General features: G+C 48.8%; 1 protein-coding gene across 2 annotated transcripts in view; it reads left to right on the forward strand.

The window, feature by feature from the left end:
- LOC144148985 (homeobox protein Meis1-like) overlaps positions 1-26435 on the forward strand; it is a 383179-nt gene that overhangs the window by 54065 nt on the left and 302679 nt on the right. Inside the window, exons 3-5 of one of the 2 annotated variants that reach the window (XM_077680507.1) lie at positions 9190-9331; positions 12943-12993; positions 17026-17076. In XM_077680507.1, the coding sequence (XP_077536633.1) occupies positions 9190-9331; positions 12943-12993; positions 17026-17076 (244 nt within the window). Of the gene's footprint in view, positions 1-9189; positions 9332-12942; positions 12994-13748; positions 13800-17025; positions 17077-26435 lie in introns of both variants that reach the window. The other variant, XM_077680508.1, reaches the window with a different exon arrangement.

Raw genomic sequence — 26435 nt, forward strand, 5'->3', positions numbered from 1 at the left:
TCGGCGTCCTCGTTTCCCTGCGCGGCGTGTCATCGCGCGTGTACGACAATTCGTTATCGGGTGGGCGGGAAACGGTTTTTTTTTTTTCGTTTCACCCGCGAAATCTCCTGACAACTGTGGCGCAGTTTTACGCGCAGTTTTTTTTTTTCGCTGGAGTTGAGGAGAGGGACATGTGCGTGCGGCATGGGGAGGAACGGTGGCGGGGAGGATTAATGGCTGCAAAAAGCGCCAACATGGGCTGCTGGAAAGTTTTGGCTTGTGCTACGGTAGTGTATGGAAAGATGACAAATAATGAATGATCGTCCAGATCACAAGGTGGCGTGATTGCAGGTCAAAATGTCTGTTTTAAGGACCAAAAACAGATGTGCTGCAAAGCCTCGAGCACACACACACACACACACACACACACACACACACACACACACACACACACACACATATATATATATATATATATATATATATATATATATATATATATATATATATATATATATATATATATAGTTAAGAGAAAAGGTTCCTGGCTATGAGGTTCGCTTGTACGATAGAGAAGTCAAACTGAAAAAACATAATAACACTTATTCTAACGTTTCGGCCGGGGACCGGTCTTTTTCAAAGATCTTTTCAAAGACCGGTCCCCGGTCGAAACGTTAGGATAAGTGTTATGTTTTTCGTTCGGTCCCCACTCTGGGCGCGTGTTTTTCTTCTTTCTTACTTAATTAATAATAAAAAAAATATTGTAACGTCACCAACGGTAAAAAAAAATAGTCTAACCATTCCCCTATGCCTTCTTTGGCGTTGTAGACTGCCGGCATTTCTTTCTATATATATATATATATATATATATATATATATATATATATATATATTCAAAAACTTGGGTGCGACCACTTGGAAAACACTAACAAATACTTTATTTCGACAGTTTCGACCAGTGGCCTGGTCTGCTTCAGGGAAAATTTTTCCTGAATTTTCCCTGAAGCAGACCAGGCCACTGGTCGAAACTGTCGAAATAAAGTATTTGTTAGTGTTTTCCAAGTGGTCGCACCCAAGTTTTTGAATATTTAAACAGTAGCCAAGAATTCCTTCTCTGCTATATATATATATATATATATATATATATATATAGCGAATCAGAAAATGGAAAATGAGGGGCTCAGTGAAATAAGACAGTTAATAAGGGTTGGCAGTCAAGAAAACCTCTGAAAGCAAAGGGGAGGTTGTGGTGGGTCATAGAAACAGATGAAGAATTTTTTGAGTCAGAAAGAAATTGATGAAAAAATGCCCGCCGGGTGGGATCCGAACCCACGACCTCCAGAATACGCTCTATCTGCCTAGCTGGCATCAGAAACTGTATTTTGAACTTTCATGCAGAGGGAAGAGAGACGAAGATGTCACTCATTCAGAATTTTTTTTCTTCGAAGAGTGAACAGCCCTTCGGTATTGTGCGTCAATGTGTGTTTAAATAAATGAATGTGAATGTTTAATTACATCACGAGTTGGTGTGTAGCCCGGGTCATGTTTGTGAGAACTACTGATAGTTCAACTTCCGTTAATTAACAAAATAGCAAAATAACAACAGGAAATAATAAAATCCTGAGTTTCCTTCGAGTTTGAATTATTGCGAGTCTACTGTATATATACATACACATTTTTTTTCGATTTTCTTAGGCTACCAACAAGGGCCTACGCCCCTAATAAACAAACAATGGAACTGGTTAATTGACTCATTTCGAATTCCACACTCCTGAGTGAATGCGCTGCGTGACTATTATAGACAGAAAGAGTTTCTGAAAACCTGGTCGCTGCATGCTCCGTTCGAGGCGGTAAACGCGTCTCATCCGGAAAGAGATTGACCAGGATATATCGATCCCGAGTGAAACTGCTTCGAACGCATCTTCTGTTAGCTAACTCCCTATCGTCTCCGTAGCCATTCCCATGATGCACCGTAATTTCAATCACCAAGTAACGTCAGCCACAGCCCTTACAGCGCATTTACAAGTCTAAGCGCTTGGCAATCGCCTCCCTCGCGCCAGTTGCAGACGTCCCAACCACCTTCATGAAAAGCGCTCGGACGCCGCCGCCGCCGCCTCCTTTTCTGAGGACCGCACGGGGTCGCCGGTGTCATTAGGCTGCCGAGCGAGCGAACTCCCCTCTCGCTCCTCCAGGCTCTTTTCCTCTTTTTAAATTCCCCGCCCCCGCAAACAGCAGCAGCAGCGGCAGCACCTGTTGCGAACGTACACGGTGTTTAGTGCCGTACATGAGGCCGGCTGAAGGAACGAACACGCTGTACGGCGCTGCAGCGGCGTTTGTGAAGGCGCAATAACGAGTCGAACGACGCCGACGTCCTTTTAACAGCCGCCGGCTTCTCAAAAGCTTCGCCGGGACGTCTGTGTTGGTTGGAGCACGTGTTTTATGCTCTCCACCCCCAAGCTCTCTCTCTCACGGCCTAGGCTACCTGCAAGCACATACGGGTGAAAAATGAAAGCAGGATGAGGGACTCCGAATGGCACACCTCTGGGAGAGCACTCTTAGCGAATATTATGGGCGTTTAGCAAAAGAGGGGTCGACGCCTTTTGAGGCTCGTCTCGCTTCGCTCGAGGAGGGAGGTCTGTATATGAGTGAGCTGCTGACTTGAAGTTGATACCTGTGGGTATACACAGGCTCACGAGCAAAGACGGCGTGGCTGAGTTGTTGAGTGACCGTAGTCGAGCATCAGAGGTCAGGCTACAATTAGTTTACAGAACGTTTACGAAGCAGCGTCGGTACACGTTGTGCATTGTGACCGTATCACCTTTGTAACGAATTGCTGCTTACAGCGAATCCAGTTTCCCGCTCCGCAAGAATGTAATCCAGAAGTCGAGAACGTCAGAAGGCTTAGGGAAAACAGGATTTTTTTGGTATGTTCGAAAGAAAGAATGGGGAGAAAAACATGAGTCACAGCTGGGATCCGTGCGTGAAGGTTTTTAGACGAAATGTACCATTATTTCGTTACTGCAAATTTTTAGCTCAATCTAAAGATAAAGAAAAAAAATACTTCACGGTTTGTTTAAGGGCTTATAACTCTGTTCCTGGGCAGGCGGAATTCCTTTAATGTGACAAACAACCGATTTTTATGCAGTAATGTTCTCTATCGCAAATGAAAGGGAATCACTTAAAACGCCCCAAAATCGAAACACCTTTGTTGATAGCGCCCTAGAACTTTTGAAATCGGAGTTGTTACATCTGCCAGCCTTACGTGTCCCGCCGAAAGGAATGCTGGCAACCATGGTGTCGAGCCGCGCGGCAACATATTTTTAACTGCACGGAAGACGAAAAGAGATATTTGAAAACTTGTCCCCGGCTGAAACAACAATAATGTGGAACCTCTCCTATTCCTTCACGCGGTTTTTTATTCCCGCGTTCAAACCGTTGTTTGGACAAGTACGGTGACGTCGCGTTTAGACACTACGTGGCGCCACCTCTCAGGCTACAGAAAGTGAAGTGCAAAATTAAAATTATTTCCGCCTGCTTACTGAAAATTCCTTGCGGTTACCCCAGTGTATAAAAAAAAAACGCTGGCTTTACTATAAACTAGACGACATGCAGGCCACACAAATCGATTGTCCCTTTAATTTGAAAGCGAATAAAGCTGCAAAATAATTCCAAACTTGTTTCGTCGAAATATGACGTGATGAACCGGATCTGTGGTGCGCGCGTATTATATATAGTTTCCGCCTCTGCCAGGCGTCGTCTCGTCTCGTCCGGCCGCCGGGTCGCTCGACGAGCACGGCGGGCACGATCGACCACCTGTCCCACGCCGCCGCCACACCCGCGTATGCATGCGAGGCGATGACACCACCTCGCGGCGCGCAGATCCGCCGGCTCTGACGTCAACGTTGCTGCAGCAGCCGGCAACAAAGAAGACGACGACGCTGTGCGCTGTGCCGCCTGTGCAGAGAGGCGAACAAACCGGCCGCAAAGCAGCTCGACGTCAATAGCAGGCGCGCGCAACCGCGGCGCAATAAGGCTCCGAGAGTTGAAAGAAAAGAAAACAAACAAAAAAAAACGAGGAGAGAGAGAGAGGGAGAGGGAGAGAGAAACAAAAAAAAGGCCATCGGTCGAAATGCACCTGCAGGCAGGCGCTGTGTGTGCGCCGTTCTCGCTTGCTTCGCAGTCTGTTGAAAAATCGCAAATGTATGCGCATTTTGCGGAGGGGGGCCGCGGCGGCGGCGGCCGCGGCGACAAGCTGAGAGAGCTTTCTTGCGTCGTTTTGGTTGTTGCCACATAATACGATTTCTTTTTTTGTTTTTCCCGCTCTTATTTATCGCCCCTTTTTGTTTGCTTTTTGAATCCGGAACGCGCAGTGTCACCGGTGTGTTTATGAGTGAGGTGTGAAGTGGGACGAAGTGGTGGCGGCGTCTCTCTGAGTGCCTTCACCTCCTCACGAAGGAGGAGGAGGAGGAGGTGGAGGGCAGCGAGGTTGAAGAAAAGACAGAACGTCGGAACCGGCTTTTGTAGTTGCATGACTTGGCGTTGCCTCCCCTCGCCATCATTTCCCCCTCTTTCTGTGATAGCAATGCTTCATTCATTAATTACGCGAGCTTTTCACTTTACCTCTCTTTTCTTGTCAATTACAAGGCCCACAACACGTGCCTCAAGTGAACAGGAGACTCGGGCGCGTTCGCGTACGAAAACGTGGTGGTAGTCCGACTTTTGTGCCATTATCGTGCCGCGGTGGAAGGTCGGGTAGTTTTACGCAGTGCTCAGCCTCTCCCGGTATTAAATTTCTCTTTACAGGGAACCTCGTAAATTGCAGTCATCAGAGAGTCGTTTCGGTGCAATAAATGTTCCTCTGTAGTAGGCTTCGTTTTAAGCTCTTAAAGTTGACTGAGGAGGTGTTGGAGAAAAAAAAGGAACAGCTATTAGAGCCTGTTCAGGGGATCGTAGAAGGTATGAAACGCGACAATCAGAAAGTGGGGAAAAAATATTGGACCATCTTATGCAGATGCGCCCTAGGTGCGCCTGCAAGCCTCATTTTTGTTTCAGTTCCGTCATTAAAGCCGGTCCAAACAGATGTTGTTTCACGCTTTTGCAACACACTCGGCATAAATCACTGCTTGCAAAGCGTTTTTCATTGTACTTATAGGGCTTATAAATTGTACTTACACGTACGGGCTTATATTGTACGGGCTTATATTGTACTCATAAATCCTTGATACAGTGCTCTGAAGTATGTGCTACATACTCTGTGGGTATGGAGCACATACTTCAGAACACGCACAGGTTTCTTTGGGGTGACCCTACCAGTGCTTCCGCTCTAAAAAGTTGTCCAGGCCCTCTATTGGGTCGCAGTGCTATGAGAATATTAAGGGAATTCTCGTATTATTCTCATAGCACTGTGTTAGTGATTTGGACACTGGGTGACGTCAACACGCGCCTCCATAGCAATGCCGCACGACACAAAAACAAACGTCGCGTATAATTGAGTTCAAGAAAGCTAGGAAAGCTGCAGGCAGGTAAACAAAGTAGCCAAAATATATAAAGTAAGCAATACGATTTCATGAAGCAGATAAACCCATACAGTACTGAAAAGGAGCAATACCGGAGCGACCTCGTCTCCGTCTGTTCTACGTGTCGATTCTTAATTGAGGTCTGCATGTACGCTCTCCAATGCTTGTCTTCTCTCCCGTCTGTTATCAACCGCCGATTCCCCATCGTGTCTTGCGTATACCTCGCCCTCTTAAACTTCAGCTCGTCGAGTTACGTAGAGCTCGGGGTATATATGTGTAGTATGACATCGTTACTACGAAATCACCTTATTCTAAATCTCGCTTTTTTCGACGTGTTTCACGGCCCCCACTGCAGCCTTCACAGAGCAAATCACCCCCGCCTTTAACAAGGTAACGCTTATAACGAAGCGAGTTTCTTCTCCCCGGGACCTCCTTATACGCAGTCGAACCTCGTTATAACGAAGTAGTTTCGAGCCAGTAATTCCGTTCGTTATATCCGATATTCGTTGTAACAGTAGTGCTAAAAATGGGTTCAAACCAATTGATAATCTGGCTCCCATAAAGATCCTTGATACGAAAACGCATTATTTTAATCTTCGCATCTACTGTAAACAAGGTAACCCTTATCTTTCTCCTTGGGGCATTTCAAGCTCAATGAACCAGAACATGAAACGGGAAATTACAACTGAGTAAAGTTCAGTTGACAAAAGTGGCCTGCGTACCTATTTTGTTCGAGGAAGGATGTGATCTTTGTCTGGTGGCTATTTACAGCGCTGAGCAGGATGAACTTTTCCGTAGTGTCCACAAACAAAGGGGCCTTTTCGACTTCTGCAGTTTCGGATGCCGAGATTTTTTCCAAGTAGCTTCTCAGAGATCTACTGGTCAAATATTTCTTTGTTATATCCGATAGTGCGCGCGGCTCCCGCAGTTTTACTGCCGTTATAAAAGAATAAGTGTCAGTGAAATGAAGCGTGACCAACCAAAGTTCGTATTTAGTTCGCTATAGCCGATAATCCGCCATAGGAGTGTTCGTTATAACGAGGTTCAGCTGTGGTATATTTTTATTAAAGGTTTGCTGACATCCAAAGTTTATGTTCATTTTTTTTATTGCTTTTATCGATGCCTAATGCTCTGGCTGGCGGACCCGAAACAGCCCTCTAAATGCTTGAGCGCGCGATAATTAATTACATTGAACGGCCTGAAAATCGTCCGTTTCGGTTTCCCGCGCTTCAAGCCCGTAGGGCGCGTTGGCAGAACCACAGTGTGACGTCATCGTTTTGTGCGGACGTCAAAACACTGCAGAGGCCTGTGGAAGCGTTGTTTCGACCGCACCGCCGCCGGTTCTGAGCAGCTGAGCCGCCTGAATGCGTTTATATGCCTACCACTGCGGCGGAAATTTGATGACCGCTTTCAATAAGAGTCCTGATCGCGACCTAATGGCCGTTTTGGGCTACATTATCGGCTCCTTTTCGACGTGCGGAACTTTGTTTTTGGCAAGAGTGCCTTTCTGGACTGCGGTTTATGCGTGTAGCTTTGCTGCGTGTACCAGTCCGTGAACGCGCCAGCGCCCAGTCGCCGCTCGCCGGGGCGCGCGTGTGAAGTGACGTCACGAGTTTCTGTAGAGCCTTGGAGGCACACGTCACTTTTTCCAGAGTGATGTCATGCTGATGTTCATTAGCTGCGTGCCGCTCCGCGTGCTGTTTCATCGGCGCGATAAATGAGATCAAATTGAAGTATGAGAGAGAAAGAGGGCAAGTAATGAAAAGTATGTTCCATGCGTCGCAGGCCGCTCATATTTCAGCCGGGGTATTCTGTGGCGTAAAGAAAGCTAACTTTGTTATATTATTAACACCAAAAATTTGATCATTACCCCTTTACTATGCCGTTATTGGGAGTTTTTTACAAAGCTCACAGGCGAGAAGTAATATACAGTGCGCATGTTTGTAGGCCTAAAATAACGGTTTTTATTTGTTTGTTTTCCTTCTCGGAACATTCGGTAATCTCCATATCTTGCGTTTGGCTTAAACCTTTCTTTCTACATTTCCCATTTGAGCTCGCATCGACCGAACGGTGGTCGTATACAACCAGCCCAGCCCCACACGCGCCCGTACACCGTATTAAATGCGAAGGGACGTCCGCATGATTGGCCGCGCAGCTCACCGGGGCGGACAGCGCATTCTTCAGCCAAGCGACGCGGGTCCATTGTCTCTCGTCCCTATCTCGCCGTGAGCACAGTGCGGCGCGCGCGAGTATGGAAATGAGGCGCGCCTCAAGCGTGTCCTAGTGGGCGAGCTTCAAGAGGCGACAAGTGCGCTCCAGCGCGCGCCTATATCACTCGCCTGCCTGCGCGCATTATGCCACGGGCCGCGCCCGGGCGTGCTGCTGCCTGTCTCGGACTGGGGCCTGCTTGTTTGTTTGTTTGGGATTCTTTAATAGTATCTTCGTTTTTTTTTTGTTTTTTTTTTAACATAGAGGAAGGGTTTTACAGCAGCGAGAGCTTCCACTGCACTTTTGTTTCATAAACGGGTTTCCATAGCAATTTTTATTATTTAAAGTATAAGCATTGACATCATCTTGTCATGTCCTGGACTGCGCTGCACATGCGCAGTTGGGTGATTCTGTCGACTGCGCCACTTTTTATAAAGGGGAGCGGTTTTGCAGCAGTGAGACTTTCTTTACGGCATAATCTTTTTATATGCGCGGATTTCTACAGACGTACGTCATTCATAGACCTTGACAGTATCTAGGCATGTACTGGGCTGTGCTGCGCATGCGCACTGCGCGCTCAGATGATCCTGTCGCCTGCGCCATTTTTTATGCAGCGAAGCGGTTTACACCAATAAGAGCTTCTTTAAGCAGTGTATTTTTTATGGGCGAGTTTCTGTAGAGCTTTCAATTCTTTAGACTGACGGAATTTTGGTATGTTCGTGCCTGTGGTGCGCTTGCGCAGTTGGACGGCCCTGTCGAGTGCGCCAATTAAACCGGCTTTAGCACAGTGAAATGATAAAATGGCTGCTGCAGGACACAGAAGTGGAAAAGGTGTATAACAGGATCAGAAGATTTCCGACGAAACGCAATAGCCTTTAGTACGGGATGTTACAAATCCCTCTCGATTACGTTGAACACCTGCTGTTTCTAACGCTTTCGAGATGAGCTTGATGTTACTTTTCGGTTCATAGTTGCACTTATTTATTTGCACAACGGCAATGTTCTTCCGAACCGCCCCAAACGACGGGGAATTTTGTACAGCTGTGCTTCTTGTTCAAAATGCACGAACAGCGTAACAGCTGGGGAAAGGAATGCTTAATTGAGTAACTGTATCTAGCAAACTGTGACGCGCTATAAGCGAAGAGAAGGAGACAATAAGCGAACGGCATGGCGCAGCGAAAAAAAACGTCAATGCATTGCAATGGCGTTCCTCTTTATACTGACAGGGAAGGCGCAGTCGGTCAGGACAGGCAATGCGGGGAATAGGTCGAAGTGGGTGAAACGACATTATTAGTTGCACGGAAAAAGTCGACGATTGTTGTGATGATTTAAAAATTTCCGCCTGGAATTAATGTGCATGAGGTTTGCGAAATGCAGTGATGTGGGGTATCATTGGGAGATGACTTTCGGCCGTGCAAAGTAGCGAACTTGATGATGATGAAACGGTTTTGGCTGATGTACGCTCTCTTCTTCCTCCCCCTCGCAGACACCCGCTGTTTCCCCTGCTGGCGCTAATCTTCGAAAAGTGCGAGCTGGCAACCTGCACGCCCCGAGAGCCGGGCATTGCCGGCGGGGACGTGTGTTCCTCGGAATCCTTCAACGAGGACATCGCGGTGTTCGCCAAGCAGGTACGCCGACGGTGACACGCGTTGAGCGTGTGATTATTGTCTACCAGCAGCAGTGTAGCGTCATCTCGCTTCTGTTATACTTATTTCGTTGTTCTGAACACAGTTTTAAACGATGCGCGCGCCCGTATCCAAGGAAGATTCAGCGGGACGTCGAATTGAGTGTCGCCATCTGCTGACTCGAATGCGAACGGTAGCGTGACTCCGTAGAATGTTTCTATCTTCTTTTTTTTTCCCCACAGCTGGGTGCGTTGTCACGCTACTTGTTTGTTTTCAATACGCAACACTGATGATATTTACCGATCCCTCGAGGTTCATGCGATTTAAGTGGCTGTAAAAAATGTTGGTTTATTGGAGAGCTAACAGATAGAGCAGGTGCCTGCTCCGAACCTAGAATATCGATACTGTTAAGTGGAACAGCTTGCATGTTTGAAATTTTCAGTGACGGCAGAGTTAAGCTTACCAACAGCCCTGGTGCGCCTGACAAGTAGCATGGAAACCGAGTGTATACCAGTGCAACTTATTTCTTGTTGTTTGTCAGTTCAGATTTTATGTACACGTGCCGCCATAAGTAATTAGAACAATGAACAAAGCTTGGAAATATACTGTAAGTTATACAGTTTATGTGAGTTTAACTCAATGTCACTTATAATATTAGCAAAACAAATAAACAGAAAGTGCTGGTGCGATAAGGGACACAATATATAAACAAAGCGACACGATTAGAAATATGTGTATAAAAAGCGCCAACAGTCAGTTACTTCTTCGGCAGCTGCGGGATAAGTGTACGCACATACGTTTTACCTGAAGTTATGGTGTATACGTCTCACTCTAAGCAGAGATGTGTGTCAGTCAGTACGTAAAGTCTTTGTTAAAAGTTTGTAGGCCACGTCAAATACTTCTGCGCCACGAAAATAATTCAGAGCAAAAGCTAACCATTCGAACGCCACCGAATTATTTGGGGACAGTAAGAATGGAGTGTGCTTTCGCCAGCTCCATGGCAGAAAACATTAACTTCTTACATGGACCAGGAACTTCTTACATGGCCCAGGAACTTTTGACAACGACTGTACGTACATACGCACAAAAGACCTCTCGCTTGGCTTTTATTACTTCCAATGTAATGACAGGTTTTGTGCTTCTCAAGAAAAATACGCTCGACGACGCCCGATAATTTCATCATTTACCATAAAAACTGGGTACAAATTTCGCTATAAACGAAACAAATACGCCATTTCGCGGAGCGTAAAAGGCGTATTGAAAACCTTACAATCCACACGCGCGTGTCAAGCGCTGGGTGAGGTTTTTTGTTCGTGTATACAAGAGCCTTTTACAAGTCCATACAGCAACTCTATGATCATCCATTCGTCGCCGTCAGTGTCAGCCAGTATACAATGCAGTGAATGGACGAATGACAGCATACCTTTCATACGCGACTCGTATTTGTGACAAATATGGATATGCGCAACATTTATGCGGCATACATCACCCGAGGGTGTCTAAAACTTTATTCGGCGTGGCTCTGAGGTTCGCGCGAGATTGTTCGCAAAGTTTCCTGTCAGCCGTCACGCGCGCTTTGAAGGGCGCTTGTCAGAGCGCGGCCGACGCGTGCTTTGGAGATATGAAGCGAAGGCAAATAAGTCTCTCAACTGTCTCGCAATAGCTGGCGCCCTTATCGAATGTGCGTGACAGGAGTTTTATCAAATTGGTGAGACAAGCACCTTTGCCCGTGTCCTCGCTGTCATATGCTTTGAAAGGAAGAAATCTTCAAGCGCGTCTTGCGTAACCTTCGGAAGTCTGATCACTCATTCTTGAATAGGTTAAGACTAGACTGAAAAAGTCGATGCAAATAGTTCACACGTCGACGTTATCGCTTAACATGAGAGACGGCAGACCCACTGAACGCATGTCTAATAGACATCTATTATGTTCTTGTGAGGTCTTAGAAATTTTGCTGTAAGAAAGAGACCTATAACATGTTTGTTGCTGTCCGTCTTAAAGATGTCTCAACAGAGACTGTTAGAGGAGGTCTGTACCAAATCTCTGACGTCTTGGCTTTGGTGAAACGTTTAATAAGTAATTTTTACTGAGACGGCTAGAAGACATTTGCACCCCGGCGTACACAAAACGTTTTTCGTAGATGACTGACATTGTAAGCTGTTTAAGGCACGTACAGAACGTCTAGTACAAGTATCACGAACGTGAGGAATGGGTGACTGTATGGCGAAAAGCACGGTGATACACTCGGATTCATGACAAACGAGGATTTTATTCAAGTAAATGCAAGAACGGCCATGCGGGGTTGGCGAAGTGACGTTTGAAGCGCTCCACCTTGATTTAAACGGGTAAGACCAAATCAATGCACGTTCATAAAATAATGGTAGACATTTTTGGGTCGTATGCTAGGTTCCGAAAGACACGATCGAATTCGCAAGTCTGTGGAAAGACGCAATGTTATCCGTCGGTCTATCACTTCCTCACGTGGGAGATATCGTAGCGGGTGAGGCGCTTAGCGCTACGTAACTCTCGGCACCGACGCTAGGGGCTAGAGATGTACAGGGCTGAGAAATTGAACATCAGAAAGGAAAATTTCTACGATAGTTCCCAAGGCAGTGCTTTGCTTTTTGAGGCTAGAGCAGGTTGCCTGCGAAGTAAGAGTTTTGTGGGGAAGTATTCACAAAATGATGGGGTATGTGTGGTCTGCGAAAAAGAAACAGAAACTATGCGGCACATAGTGTTAGAATGTGAGGGTATCCATCCAAATCTACATGAAGGGAATATTGGGCTTTCAGAAGCCCTGGGATTTAAGGGTATCAGAGGGGAAGTTAACTTCAAGGCTGTCGAGGGGACGAAAAGAAGATTAGAATGCTGGTGGAAGAAAAGCAGAGAGGGGAATATTGCCTAGGACAGTTACCACTTGTAACAGGGAAAAGAAAGTATTTCGGGCCTAATAAGCTTTAGTGCCTGCCCTAAGCAGCGCTAGTATTGAACCAAGAGTGTAAAACATGGTTATATCAGTCCTCTTTGGTAAGATGACATGTCATCACCCCGCTTCAAAGGGGAAACCAATAGCAATCATCAATCATCATCATCAGCATATACAGGGCGCCTGTTTCGTTTCAAGAGCATCTTTTGCAGCTGTTACCTTTAAATGTAATCGCGCGTGTATCCTCATTAGCCCCAAGGCTACCATTCATCTAGTGCATACAGTGTGTATACTGTCGTCACAGTGACGCAATGTTTTTCATTATGTGCCGCCATTGTTGTTTCCTGTTTGCAAGCATCTCCTTTTCAACTCTTCTCGGCTTGTGCATGGTTCTCACTGTTTTGTAATCGCGTCTGTCCGCCTTTGTTCTAATGTAGAGCGTATTTTCGTAAGACAGAAATGTTGTGCTTATGCAGCGTAGTTTATAAAACACAGCTGTCTCTTCCGTTAGTTGTGTTGCAGTTACAGTTTTGTTGTACTGTATATAGGCTTTCGCGCGCGTTGCTCTGTGCTGTTGTTGCTCGCATGATTTCATAACGTCGCATCACTCTCCATGTCTCTTTCTCCTCTCTCTCTCTCTCTGCTCCCCCGCTTCCTTTTTTCCTCCTCTCTCACCCCTGCATTGCAGATAATGACCGAATATCCTCAATACACTTCCAATGAGGAGTTAGACTCTCTTGTAAGTACCATTTTTTGACCGTGTTCCTAACCAAATCCCCCCTCCTCCTCCTCCCCCGTGTTCTCCTCTCCTCCACCCCCAACCCGGTACCCACCACGCCTTCTCTCTTTCGTCTCCCCTCCCTCTACTTCTGCTTGGGCAATTCTACTTGCTAACTGACGTCTTGCTAACTTTTGCAAATGTTCACCCTTTGTTGATGTCTCCCTTATGCTTCCATTTTGTGTTCGTTGCTCTCTGCTCGTCCCGGGACATCGCGAATGCGATTGTTTATACATTCGTTTTTCTCTCCTGCATGTTACTTATTACTCCCTCCCCCTCCCAACATTTTGACCCTAAAACCAAAAATAAAAACTGCGTGTCTTGTTTTCAAATGCTTTCTTATCGCATGCGAAAAAAAAAATCGCAACGACTGCTCTATTTCTGACGACACTAAACGTGCTGTACATGCATTGCCTCCTCCGCCGCTGCCGCCGCATTGTGGCTACTTCTGCACCCGTACGCCGACTGGCTTTTCCCTGTTTTCACCTTTCCCTGCCCCACGCCTTGCGCTGTTTTTTTTAATCCCTACTCTCCAAATACCGCCCGCCTCTTCCCTAACGCAATTCCCCATGACCCTCTGATTGTCCCAACTTCTCGCTACGCTATGGCCATTTTCGGCCTTTTCCCTCCCTCCCTCACTCCTCTCCCCATCTCCCCCACCCGTCCCACCTTCCCCTCCCCCCTTTGTTTTTTTTTTTCGTTTGTTTGTCTTTCAGACTAGGCAAGACAAACAATATTACCTTCCCAACCCCGAGTTAGACAGTCTCGTAAGTATCTTCCTGGAGACGTCATCCGTCCCCTTTATTTCCCCACCCACCCCTGCCTCAGTCAGTTTGCGGCAAGTGTTTTTTGCCTGCCTCTGAGTTTGTTCCCTGCTGAATTGAAGATTGTTCTGGGCTCCCCAGAGCCGCGTTGCTCTTAACGCCGTTCTGAGCGGCGCAAATACGATAATGGAGAGCTTCAGCAGATTGGAAAGTTGCCCCCGGTACGTTTCCTGGCTGTATGCGCGAGTGCGCATGCGCCCAACCGCTTCTTGGTTGTGCGCCCACACGCAATTGTACCGGTCTGTTACCGCGCACTGTGCCATGGCGGGCTCTCCTCCTGCCATTCCTTCCTGGGCCCGGTAACTAGCTCTGTAACCAGCCGGCTCTACTGCGCACGCGCTAAATATCCGCACCTAATTGTGCGCAGGCGCATCTTAACCGTAGACGGACGTACAGTTGGGGTAGTTGGTAGCGGTTTGTGAACATCTTGAAGTGGCGCAACACGGACGCAGCCAGACCACAGCGCTGTGGCTTATCTATTTTCTTGTGTCCGTGTCGAGTCCGCGCTTCAAGATGTTCATTTGAACCGACCGTGCACCGGGTGTAGCAGCGAGACTGTTTTCTTGGTGTGAGATAGTAGAGTCATAGCAGAGTTGAGAACCGGTCCCGGTACGGTGCCCGTCAACCGAACCGCGCCACTGCGCCTGCGCAGAGGGGGCGAGACCGGCTGGGCGCATACGCATTTGCACCGGCCGTGTACCGGGTGCCGTACCGGGACTGGTTCTACACTCTGCTATAACTCTCTAGTAACCCACCGATAAGGAGTTGTGGCATAGCGGGGAGTACGCCTCTGTGCCGTTAAGGCGACCGGTCTCTGCGCTGTATAAACCCAACGCTTAGGCGCGCGCGCAGAACAATACTCAGTTTTCGCGCGCAGGCGCAGTGGCGCCATCTGGCTACCAGATCCTATTTTACGGCACGCTCTAACTATATTCTAGGCACTATACCGATACGGACCGCGCACGGGTACGGTCCACGGACCGATTCAACTGCGCATGTGCTGAACGAACGCCCCGTCATGGGTAGGTACATGCGCAGTGGGCGTGGATGAATTACGGCATGGCGTGCCTGGGTCCGTTTTTGTCAGATTTAAACAGTTTCGTGCCCATCATTGTTATATGGCGTCGCAGAACCGAAATCGCATCACGATTCATGGTAAAGAGAATGTAGCTGGGCAAATCGCTCGCTAGCGTCGGCCTCTGAGCTTGCAAATCTTCCTGTGAAACGCCAATCTCTGAAGGAATGGTGGCCTGATGCTCGTAGTGTCGGTTATATAAATTAGACGGGGGGAAATAATCTCAGTGCGCAGGTTTTCAGCAATTTAGTGTCAGCCGTTATCAGCATCTAAGCTGAGAGCGCTGTGGCGTGGATCGCCAGTCAAACCAGATGGCGCATGAATCGATGCTTGCTTCTGGCCAGGACTTTAAGCGATCACTCGGCGTAAAGCACGTCTTCCAACGCAACTATTTAAAATTGTTGTTTGACCGGACCAGTGTGGAACAGAATGTAACCCGGCAATAATTCGTTGGTTCCGGTTCGCGCTCTTCTCTCCGATACGGGGGACACGGTTAGATACACAACTCGCGGTCGTCACAGGTCGGTTCGCATCTGGGAATTAAGGACCTTCACAGAGATTTATATCATCACCGTCTTCATAAGCTCGCCCATTTTGCAAGTGATGCGGTGTGCATGCGAAGCCTTTTAGTTAACGGGCCCAGGATCTACCACCAAAATACGCAGGCTTCTTTCTCTCTGTGGAAAATAGTGTGGCAAACCGTTTTACTGGTCACAGCCTCTTTAAACATTTGCAGTTCATGTACAGTCGTCGTCAAAATTTTCTAGGCCATTCTAAAAGTGCGTAGGCAAAGAAAACTCAAAGCACTAACTTAGCTCTTGAGCGAGGCTGGAATGTTTTATGCCAGAAATCGGGAGAAAACATCTTTATTTCTTACTGTCTCAAAATATTTTGTCCACACTAAACGTTAAACTTTTTCTTTGAATTCTTCGTAGTCTAGAAACCTTTGGCGTGGCCTAGAAAATTTTGACAAAGACTGTAGATGAGCTGTCCTTCCCAATGGCTTATACTCCTGGTCATTCTGCGATGCCACGCTGGGAATCTGTTCATCTGTTTTGTGAAATTTCGGACCAACTTTACAGTTGTTATGTGCCGCATCTCGAGCCCATTTCGTGTTTATATATTATCAGTGGAAAATGTGCACAACAAGAACGAAGCAGATACGAAACGCGGAGGAGCGTGCTTTCCTCTGAAAGGCTGCTTTCTCGCAACGTGTCGGGTGTGCTCAGGTGTAAACCCTCAGCGCATCAGGCCCCCAGTTTTTAGCTATGAGAGCAAAACATGTTCGGCTACTTGTAACCGTCACATGTGGTATAATATCGGGCCCTTTTATTTGCCAGTACGGAGCTGTTCTGAGCAGTTCGTGGACAGCCCCAGGACTGCCCCGCCATAGGTATTCCATGGGTAAAAAAGTACGGTGCAGCTCTGTAGCAGTTCTGGGCAGTGCAGAATGCCTAAACGAAGAGTACTTATACCGCATCGCGAACGCCCGTTTCCGGATTGTCCCGTTCCACCAGGAGGCAGTGCGAACGAACAGAAAGGCACATTCTGTCCAGAAATGTGTTGCTCAGTGCCCCGAAAAACGCCGTGGCATCTTTGTACATTTTTTAACAAGCGAGAATCCACATTTGAAGTAGTGGCTTTTGTGGATCCTGCTAGGTTACAGGAATTCGAGTTCATGTCCGTGTTTAACCTTCCGGGGTACTCCTGCTCATGTTTAACCGTGCACACAGCATTATATAGCATTTACAAGTTCATAGCAAGTTTCCGAACGTATAAGTTATCGCATTATAGCGCATAGAATTAACAACGTAGAGTACTTATGAATATATATAGCATTGCATCAAGTCTCTCGCGAGATCATGTGGCGCAAGGTGCAGATTTGCGCACGCATGCAGCACGTTGCAAGGATATCGGCTTCATCCTAATGTTGCCTTCTAATGAAATTTTTTATCCTCCCTCACTTCCACATAAGCGCGCTTCGTATTCGGAAAACGAGGGCACGAAATGCAGAAGGTAGTTGTTGAAACTAATTTGGACCACGCAGTAACTGATCCTCATTCTGTTTTTTCTTCCCTTAACGTGTTTATCCAGATGGTGCAAGCCATCCAAGTCCTCAGGTTTCATCTTCTAGAACTCGAAAAGGTAAGCCTTTGTTATCGAGCCTTCACCCTCGTGCGTGCACGAATCGTCGTCGACCATTTTCCAGTAGCCAGTCGCTGGAAAATAACTTACAGAACTCTTTTTCTTGTTTTTCTTGGGCGGAGGGCAAGGATTTTCACTGTGTGTTACTGTAGGCTCACACCGCAGCTGGCGCAACTTGACGCAATTGGTGCAAATTTGGCGCAACTTTTGGCGCAACTTTGGCGCACGTTTAATATAGGCTTGTCTCGAAGTTGCAGTTCCATGTGTGTTATTAGTTCACAATTAGTAAGGCGTGTGCATACGCTACTCTTTCTGTGAAATATAGCCGATTCACGATGTTACGAAGTAGTTTGAGGGTGCCTTTGAGAGGGGAGCTGGGTAAGGCAGTCACTCATGGGCGTCGGCAGGATTTTGTCATTGGGGGGGGGCGAACCTGTTGCATTGCGGTGGGGGAGTGCAAGTGACGATACTTTACCCCCTTCCGGTGCCCATGGCGTGTGCTTCCAAAGCTGGAAATACGTAAGTTTTTGTCAAATAATTTCATCCGTCTCGTATGGGAAGTTATACATCGCGCTCGCAAGGTCAGCGATGGTTACAGCGGAAATGTCCGTTGGATACAGTGCGTTGACCACATCTATTCTCTGGTGATAATGTCCTGCCAGTAACATTCCAAATGCACATAGCACAGCCGTTCCGAATGCCTTGTCGGAAGATGCACCCGATGTTACTTTCTTTCTGATGTGTTGGTGGCGCCGAGCAGTAGAATGTATACTTGTCGCCATAGCGTACACTGCCGAAAGGGGCTCATGCGTATACTGATAGGGAAAGGGTGCAGCGACAATCGTCGTCAGGGATGCTCGTTTACAACGGGTCGCAACGAGACCACACTTTCGCGCACGTTCCGTGCACTCGTGCTGTGCAACTGCAGTCTGCATGCCACCCGCCGCGGTGGCTCCGTGGCTAAGGCGTTACTGAGTCCAAGGACGCGGGTTCGATTCCCGGCCGTGGCGGCCGCTTTTCTGGTGGAGGCGAAAAGCGAAAACGCCCTTGTGCTCGAGAATTCGGCGCACGTTAAAGATCCCCAGGTAGTCAAAATTAATCCGCAGCACTCCACTACGGCGCGCCTCATCGCCTGTGTATCGTCCGCGCGTTAAACATCAGAAACAATCAATCAAATCAATCAGTTTGTATGCCGTATACATGTCGCCCGGGTCTTTAGTCCTCTTGTACGCAGCATCTCTTGAGTCCGTGGCTTTTGATCTCATTGTTTTTTTTTTGTTTGTTTTTTTGTTTTGTTTTTTCCACATCATCTCTTCATCTCTCCATCGCGCGTTCCACACGCCTCTATTTCTGCCTGGTTTACCTTTGTGTTTTCTTTCTGTCTTGTTTTTTTCTTTTTCTGCGAGGCCTCTGAAACAGGAAAGCGTGTCGTGAACCGACGGCGCCTCGCCCCGCCGAAACAACCGACCTGTGCTGTGTATTGCGGCGCTGCAGCGTCGTCGTTGCCGGGACCTGTGATGGGTACCTGTCACACAGCCGTCACGTCACGCTTAGTTTGAGCGTCGGCGCATTGTGCGGCCGCGGCAGAGGAAGGGGCGTCGTCGTCGTCCACGCTCGGTGACGGCCCACCAGGCGCCCGTTGTTCTTTGCACAAACACACGCACGCACGCACGCAGCATTATCTTCGCCCGCTGCTGCCTTTTTTTGCTTCACTTCGGCTTTTGTCTCGCATCTTTAGTTCTCTTCTCTTCGGTCTGGTGCGTTGCGTGGTGGCCCATGCGGCGTCAGTATCTTCGCGCGGTTGAACCCGCAGCCGTGGCTGAGTGGCTGGCTGTCAACAGTTTAACCTTGATTTAACGAATTCGCAGGGACCCGTCGTGAGGTAGTGCTTTAGTGAGGCGGACCACGCAGACGTTGAACAGAGTGGGGCTCAAAACGCCGCCTTGAGGAACACCTTGTGTAATTTTGTTCCGCGTCCTGTCAGGTGTACATGAGCCCTCGTATCCCTAGATATATATATCAACACTTCATCCAACAGTCGCCCACAGGCAGCAAGCCTATTTGTTCGTTATCTGAGGCAAAATCGGTGTTTCGTAAAATAGAGTTCAACTGTATAGGGATTCCCGGACTTCCCATCAGTGCGAGGTCAGGGTTTGACTCGCGAATGCTTTTATGGTGGAGCCGACGGGCCCTGCACTTCGTTTACAAATTCCGAGATGAAATGTCCTCGTTCGCTTTTGCACTAAATGATTTCTTCCTGGGGAACTTGTGCCCGTCGCACTTCTCTCCGCGACGCTGTCGGGAAGTCTCGTGTGCCTTCTTGACAGAGAGAGAGAGAGAGAGAGAGAGAGAGAGAGAGAGAGAGAGAGAGAGAGAGAGAGAGAGATAAACACGTCGAAACACGTTGCCACAACAGCAACAAGGTATCTAACCGCCGCGATGGCTCAGTGACTAGAGTTGGTGCGCTGAGCTCAAGGACGCAGTTTCGATCCCGGTCGCGGTGGCCGCTTTTATGATGGAGGCGAAAAGCGATAATGCCCGTGGGCCGATATTTCGGTGCTCATTAATGATCCCCGGGCAGGGGGTCAAAATTATTCCAGAGCCCTCCTCCACTATGACGCGCCTCATAACCGAGGTGTAGCTTGGGCGCGTTAAACCCCACAATCAATCAAATCAAATCGAATCAAGGTTTCTGACGTACCGACGAGTGGACTAACCTTCACTAAGATACAGCTGTGATGAAGGCTAGTCGACTTGCCGACACGTAAGTCGAGCTTGCTGTTGTGTTGACTGACATGCGCCAACGTTTGCGTCCATGCAAAGTGCGCTTGTGCTTCGCAGTCGGGCCGTGTTCTCTCGCGGCTGCAAAACGCTGCTCAGGCGCGGAATACCTGCAAGGTGCGCTGTCAGGTGAAATCGCTCGGAGAGAAGAGAGCGGCGCGCCAGCTGCGGCGCGAAGCAATCTAGCCCTCGCGCGGCAGAGAGGCCGCGCTCTCGGGAATGGCCCCCGAGGGGGGCCGGTCTCTCTCTGGGCGCTGAGACGTTGCACGCATCTCATCCCGGCGTACGCCCACCGCCGAGGCCGCGTGCACGCCGAGTGAGTGACAAGCACTGTAATCACGCGCGCGCTGCGGCGAATGAGAACACCGACGCCGTGGGCATGCGCGCGTCGTCGTGGAAAAGGAACGCCGAGGATGACGACCAGGGAACGAATATGAAGGCGGATAAATGGCGCCGAGGCGCTGCTCTTGGAAGGACACGTCGGAAGGGTACGGTTTGGTGGCTGGAGGCGAGCTCTCTCGACGGATGGCACGAATTTACGCGGGCTTTCCCATGGCCTGACGAGGACGGTGAATTTGGAACAGTTAGCGGGCAGTCCAGGACTGCTCTTGCAACGGAAATTCTGTGGGAAAAGGAACATTCACAGCTGCACCGGAACAGTTCTGGGCAGTTCATGGGCAGTCCAGGAGTGCTGTCGCAATGGAAATTTGGTGGGAAATGGAAAATTCGGAGCAGCACTGGCACAGTTCTCAGCAGTTCGTGAGCAGTCAAGGACTGCTCTCGCAACGAAATTTCTATAGGAAAAGGAACATTCGCAGCTGCACCGGAGCAGTTCTTGAGAGTTCATGGGCAGTCCAGGAGTGCTCTCGCGATGGAAATTCTATGGGAAAAAGAACATTCGGAGCTGCCCTCGAACAGTTCTGGGCACTCCAACCCGACAAATCGAAGAGGAAACGATGACGGCAACCGGATGAGTGCCACAGGAACGACCGACTGGTTCTTCCGTCCGAAGTTTGCACGGTGTTTCAACTCCAGGGCGCCTTCAATGTGCAGAATCACGGCTGTAACGTGCCCAAGTTGTGGTGTCCCGGTGTTCGGTCTGCTCAGCCTCTGACCCAATTCTTCCATTTTTTTCCCATGTCCCCACCCCAAAGAATGCGATGTTGGTTGAAAACGTCGTTTGTTGAGCTTAAAGGGGTAGGTACCTGGGAAATAATCAGCTCGCTCACCTTATACACGGTGCCACTCCAAGAACGGGTGCACCAAAACTGTTCGTGCAGGTGATAGACTTTGTCCAGGTTTCTTTTATCCACGTCAGATTTCACTCTACTGACGGCAGGTGGTCTCGTCAGTCGACGCAGTCGATGGTCTCGCCAGTTGCAGTCGATGGTCTCGCCAGTCTGGCGCCGTTGTATCCTCCCATCGACTTACAAAGCTCCGCTTTGTCGTCGTCCTTATTTATTTATTTTCACGTTTCCAAGTAGCAGAGCCCGCAAAGCTTTCCTGGTATGCGGCGGCACCGACGATTTGTTCACGTCTCTGCATGCATTCGCAATGGTCTCGACGTCGTGGCGCCGGAGACCCAACAGGGATGGCGGATGCTTTGCCTTGTGGTCAATTGCGTGCAGCGGCGCGAACCGCGAGGAGGAACATCTGCAGTTTCCCGTGCTCGGGTAGCTTGAAATCCATATCCACTGAAAGGGAGGATCGTGGGTGGCCGGTAATCGCGTTCAACACTTGTGTGACGAGCATTGGCGTATCAAGAAATATTTTTCGAGGATGTTATACGCCACGGGTAAAAGTTAAAAAAAAAAAAAATAAGCGACTGTGTCCAAGCAATGTCTTAGTCATTTTTCTACTTCAATACAACCAATACATTAGATGCCTCGTTCGCTGTAATACCTACGTAGAAACTGAGAGTGCTAAGGGAACACCCAGGAACTGTTTATCAACAAATTGACACTCTTCTTATCTAAGGTTTTCTGTTTTAATATATCTATGCGGAGTATAACTAGCATGGGCAAAAAAGCTGATAGAAGCGGGGATGCAGCACTCAGAAAATTTCAGGGGAAAGGGAGGAGGGGATCTAACACCAACCCCCCCCCCCTCCGCCGGCTACGCCCCTGGTTAGGAGGTTGACGTATTGAGTGTTCTCGTTAGGGTTACTGGAGTTGCAGACGGGGTTTCGGCAGTCTTATTTCTCAAGACTTTCGAAATTCACCGAAAGGGGAATGTTTTACTCATAGGGTTTCACGAGAACTTGTTGTGTCGATGTTTCTCCACAGATTTTTCCCAACAGCGACGTCCATCCACATGAAGTTCGGTGTATGCTAGGGAACATTCAAGTGGTTTAACCCCCCCCCCCCCCTTTTCCCTACCCACCTTTTATGTGAACAGAGCTTTCTGGTGCGGCGCGAAAATAACCTGAATGGCTCAAAGAAGGATCGCAAGGGCTCTCGACTGGCTGCAGTTGCTCCGCTGGATGAGTCGGCGCTATCTTCTGGTCGTCTGCTTCCTCCGCGTCACGTCCGCTGCGGCGCTGCACGCAATTCGCGAGAGGCCACCGCGGCGCAGCAGCGTCGGCGCGGCATGAGAAACGGCGACAGAAGAGAGGCTGCTGCTCCGTGCGAGCCTGCGAGTTCGAAGGTTCGCGATCGGCGGGAGGAACACCCCCCGCTGGGTTCGATGCAAGTCCCCGCCGCCGAGATGAGGAACACGACCATCTTTCAGAACCGTCTCGCTTTTATGTTTGTACCTTTTGTCCTTTTCCGGCTCGGCTAGGCTCGGATTGGATTCGAATGCTCTGAAGAAGGAGGCCAACTGCGCGCAGTCCGGTTTCGAAATCATCATACGGCGAATTCCAAACGAGGTCCCCCCCCCCCCCCCCCCCCCGTTTTCTTATTGTTACTTTTGCTGCGTGTCTCTTCTTGCTTAGTGGATCCGCAGGTGCGTCTTCCTGTCCATAGGCTTTCGTTTCATTTTTTTTTATTTTATTAGTCGCTGCGTCAAAACGGAATCGGCCTGCAGACTTTTTTGTAACTTCACCATCTTTGCCTGATCGAAATTTTGACTTCTCGGCGAGCGGCCCACTGTGACGGCAGCGTGTACAATGATCAGGACGGAAAGTTGGGCGAGTTAGTACGTCGACGTGATGTAAAAATGGCGCGGTAGGACGAAATACACGAGGACAAAAATCAGACCGGACGAACGCTGTCTATCAACTGAAATTTATTTGAACGAAAAGACATATATACATAAAAAAACATTGAAACTGCGCATGCAGTTTTGGTCTGCATCTTTTGCCGCACCCCGTGCCATACCAAACACTGATAGAGGTAAAAAAAGAAAGATGTTTGCTCTTACAGTGTCAACAACAAGCAAGATAAGCCACTTCAACAACAACAAGATAAGATAAGTCAAGATAACAAGATAAGTCAACAAGATAAGATAAGCCACAAGATAAGCCACTTTATCATGTAAAGTGACGGAAGCCTGACTAATGCACTCGTCACCTAGCCCGTTTATATTGAACGCCTTTATTATTTCGTGCTTTAGCTGATTAGAATGACGGAACAGTGATACCGTCTTATCAAATCTGGGGTGACAGGAGTGCGTAGGACACGAACGACAGTGATCGGACTAATGGGATGTGGTGGGTGTACCGTTCAAAGAATTAAAGTAGTGCTCTCTCAAACGCACATTTACACATAAGCCCGTTTGGCCAACCTAAACCTGACCCACAATGAGCTCTCGGCATAACGAAATCGCTTCATTCGAAGTACCTCTTTATTCGAAGTTTTTTTTCACGGTACCAACTTAAGGAAGCACTGCTTATAACGAAGTTCCGCTTATAACGAATTCTCTTTCTATTCCCAGGGACTGCTATGTTATAACGAGAGTTTGCTGTACATACATCGCTTTCATCCGACCCTTCGGAAAGCCTCCTCGAGGGGCAGGTCGCCGTAAAATAACTCCTTCATTCGCTTTTCGAGTATTTTTACGTCTGTCCCGCACGGCGTGCCGAGTTAGCACCGACGACGCTTCGCTCCACGTCTCGCCTATTAGTTGCGACCCGAATTCAGCTCTCTCCCTCTCTCTCTCTCTCTCTCTCCGATCCCCAACTCCTCTGCGCTCCTGATGACTCGACGCCTTCACGGCGACCGCTGCTCCCGTTTCCTCTTTCAGTCCGCGATCCTCCACCCTGGTTATTTATACCACTCGTTCCGACCGTGCTGCTCTGCTCCTCCGACGATGTCAGCGCGTATATATACCAGTGGCATCGTCTCCGTCCCTTCGCAAACGGATTCTATGCAACGCCGGGTCGAACGAAGGAAGGGGGGCGTAGGAATGGCGCTGAGGTGAACGTCCTGCTGACCTCAACGCAGCAGCAGACCTCCGCCTCCTCAGTGTTGCGCGCCGGCCCGTTTTGATTGACAATCCGGATGCGAAAACTGGGACCCCCTCCACCACGGTGGCTACGCTCTTCTCACAGGACTGTCCGCCTAAAGGGAGGGCGAGAGAAGTGATGTGACAGGTAGACCCCACGCTATACAGGGTTGGAACGGGCATTATACTATACACCTCGCGCACGGCGCTGTAGAAAACCAGTCGTGGCGGCGTGCTTTCTTTCTGTTTGGGCCTTTTATTTGCATCCCCCTGCTGCCCCCTTCTCATTTTGCTGACCCCTTTTGTCTCACGGGATGGGAGCTGCGTGTGAGAAGGCATGCGGTGCTGCAGTTTCTTTTTTTTCCCTTCAAAAACGTTGGGCTCAGAGTGGGGCCCTGCGGCACACCTGAATTTGTTTTCTTCAGCGCGCGCCCTCTGCTGTGGCGGGAAGACGTTTTCCCACGCAAGCTTTTTGTGAAGATTATTGTTGCCGGTTGACTGAAGTTTTCGTTGCTATTACTTTTACTTGGGGTCTGAAAGAAGCGCATGGATTTTATTCTTTTTTTTTTGCGTTGGCTCCCCATCATTGCCGTAACTTATATTTTTTAGGTCCGAGTTTCACGGGTTCACAATAAACAGTGTGTCCTTTTGCGAAAAAGCCGCCGTGGCAGGAAGGTCGCACATAAATTCTTATTGGCTGAGAGAGAGAGAGAGATACATCAATAATGAAACTCGATGTTAGCCGATCAACTGCGTCCAGCTTGCACGCTATGTGTACGAGTCAGGGGAAATTACGCAAAAATTAAAAAAAAATCATGAAAATAAGGAATTATGAACATCATAATCGATTTTATGATGATGATAATGTACACGCATTCATAAGGTTTTGATCAATGCCAGAACCTCGAAGCTACGCGAGATGCCGGTTGAGGACACGACCTGAAAAGAAAATGGCAGAGCCTACGAGTATACGTGCAAATAACGTAAAGCGAAACTTTACACTTGTGCTTGTACACTGACTTCATCACTTGTACATTTTTAAGGTGGAGGTATAAGTGTCGGCGTCGTCGGAACGGTCGCGACGAAGGGGCGTAACCATGAAGTCCACGTCCACCGGCACGTTGTCGGTTTGTACGACGATACCGAACAAGGCATCCTGGACTGAGGACGCCTCCTTCAAGCTTCAGTACAATCCCCCCCTGTTGATTTAAATAAACGTTTATTCTCTCTCTCTCTCTCTGACCCCACGCATCATGCGCTGGGTCTTCACGAGCTGTCCCGCTTGTCGCTTCCGGGCATAATGCTCACGACTACCGCCGTCTTCCATGGCCGCAACGCGTTGTTGCCTTGCCTCGCGTCTTCGAGTCAACAGGCAGTGTCAGTTTGCGCCAAGTTTCTCTGCCCAGCTAAGATGCTCATGTTCCGCGCCACGCTTTTTTCGGTCTTGGATGTGCTGCATGCGTGTCCAGCACGCTGTTGGGGCGAAATTTCCATGCGCAGAACGCGCACCATGTGCGCAAACTGTAAACCGCTTGCCCGGTGCCTTCGTCCGCGATTTGTAGGGTGCCTCCATTCCAGCGCCGCTGTACAGGGTGCAGACACTTTGGCAGACCCGCCGCCGACGATCTTTTCAAACGGCGCCATTTTGGGTCTAAGTTCTCAACGTGGTCGGCCGCGTCTCGTTGTGGGAGAGCGCTTCCCGTGTGGCGGTATCACGCAAGCTGTCCTTTCGAGATATAATCCGGTGCCAATCAGAAGTTTTTGCATAAGCTGTGCCAGCTAGTAAGGATGACTGGCTGCTGCATTCCGCTGTGCGGCGGCGGGCAATGGACCAAAAATGGCGGTGCTAACGTTCGCGTCTCCACCCTGTACGGCGGAAACTGTACGGCGGAAACGCGGGTGGATCGAGGCACCGTTGAGATTCGCGGTGGTTAGCGCCATCCGGTGGTGTAGGAAACCCAGCTCGCGTGTGAGCAAGAACACAGCAGAAGCAGAAGCAGCAGCGCCCATCAGTAAGTCGGGAGGTGAGGCAAAGAGAGCTCCGCTTTAAAAGCCAGAACGTCGCTCCGTTGCAGTCTCGCGGAAAGTGGTCGTGGCCTAACGGCATTGCCTTGGAGGCGCAGAAACGTTCGTGTTGAAGACAAGTCGATCTCACGGGAAAGGTGCTACCCACTGAAGTATATATAGCGCCC

This window comes from Haemaphysalis longicornis, unplaced genomic scaffold, assembly GCF_048455015.1.
Source record: "Haemaphysalis longicornis isolate Haplotype H1 unplaced genomic scaffold, Haemaphysalis longicornis Haplotype H1 scaffold_8, whole genome shotgun sequence".
In the NCBI taxonomy this organism is placed as follows: Eukaryota; Metazoa; Arthropoda; class Arachnida; order Ixodida; family Ixodidae; genus Haemaphysalis; species Haemaphysalis longicornis.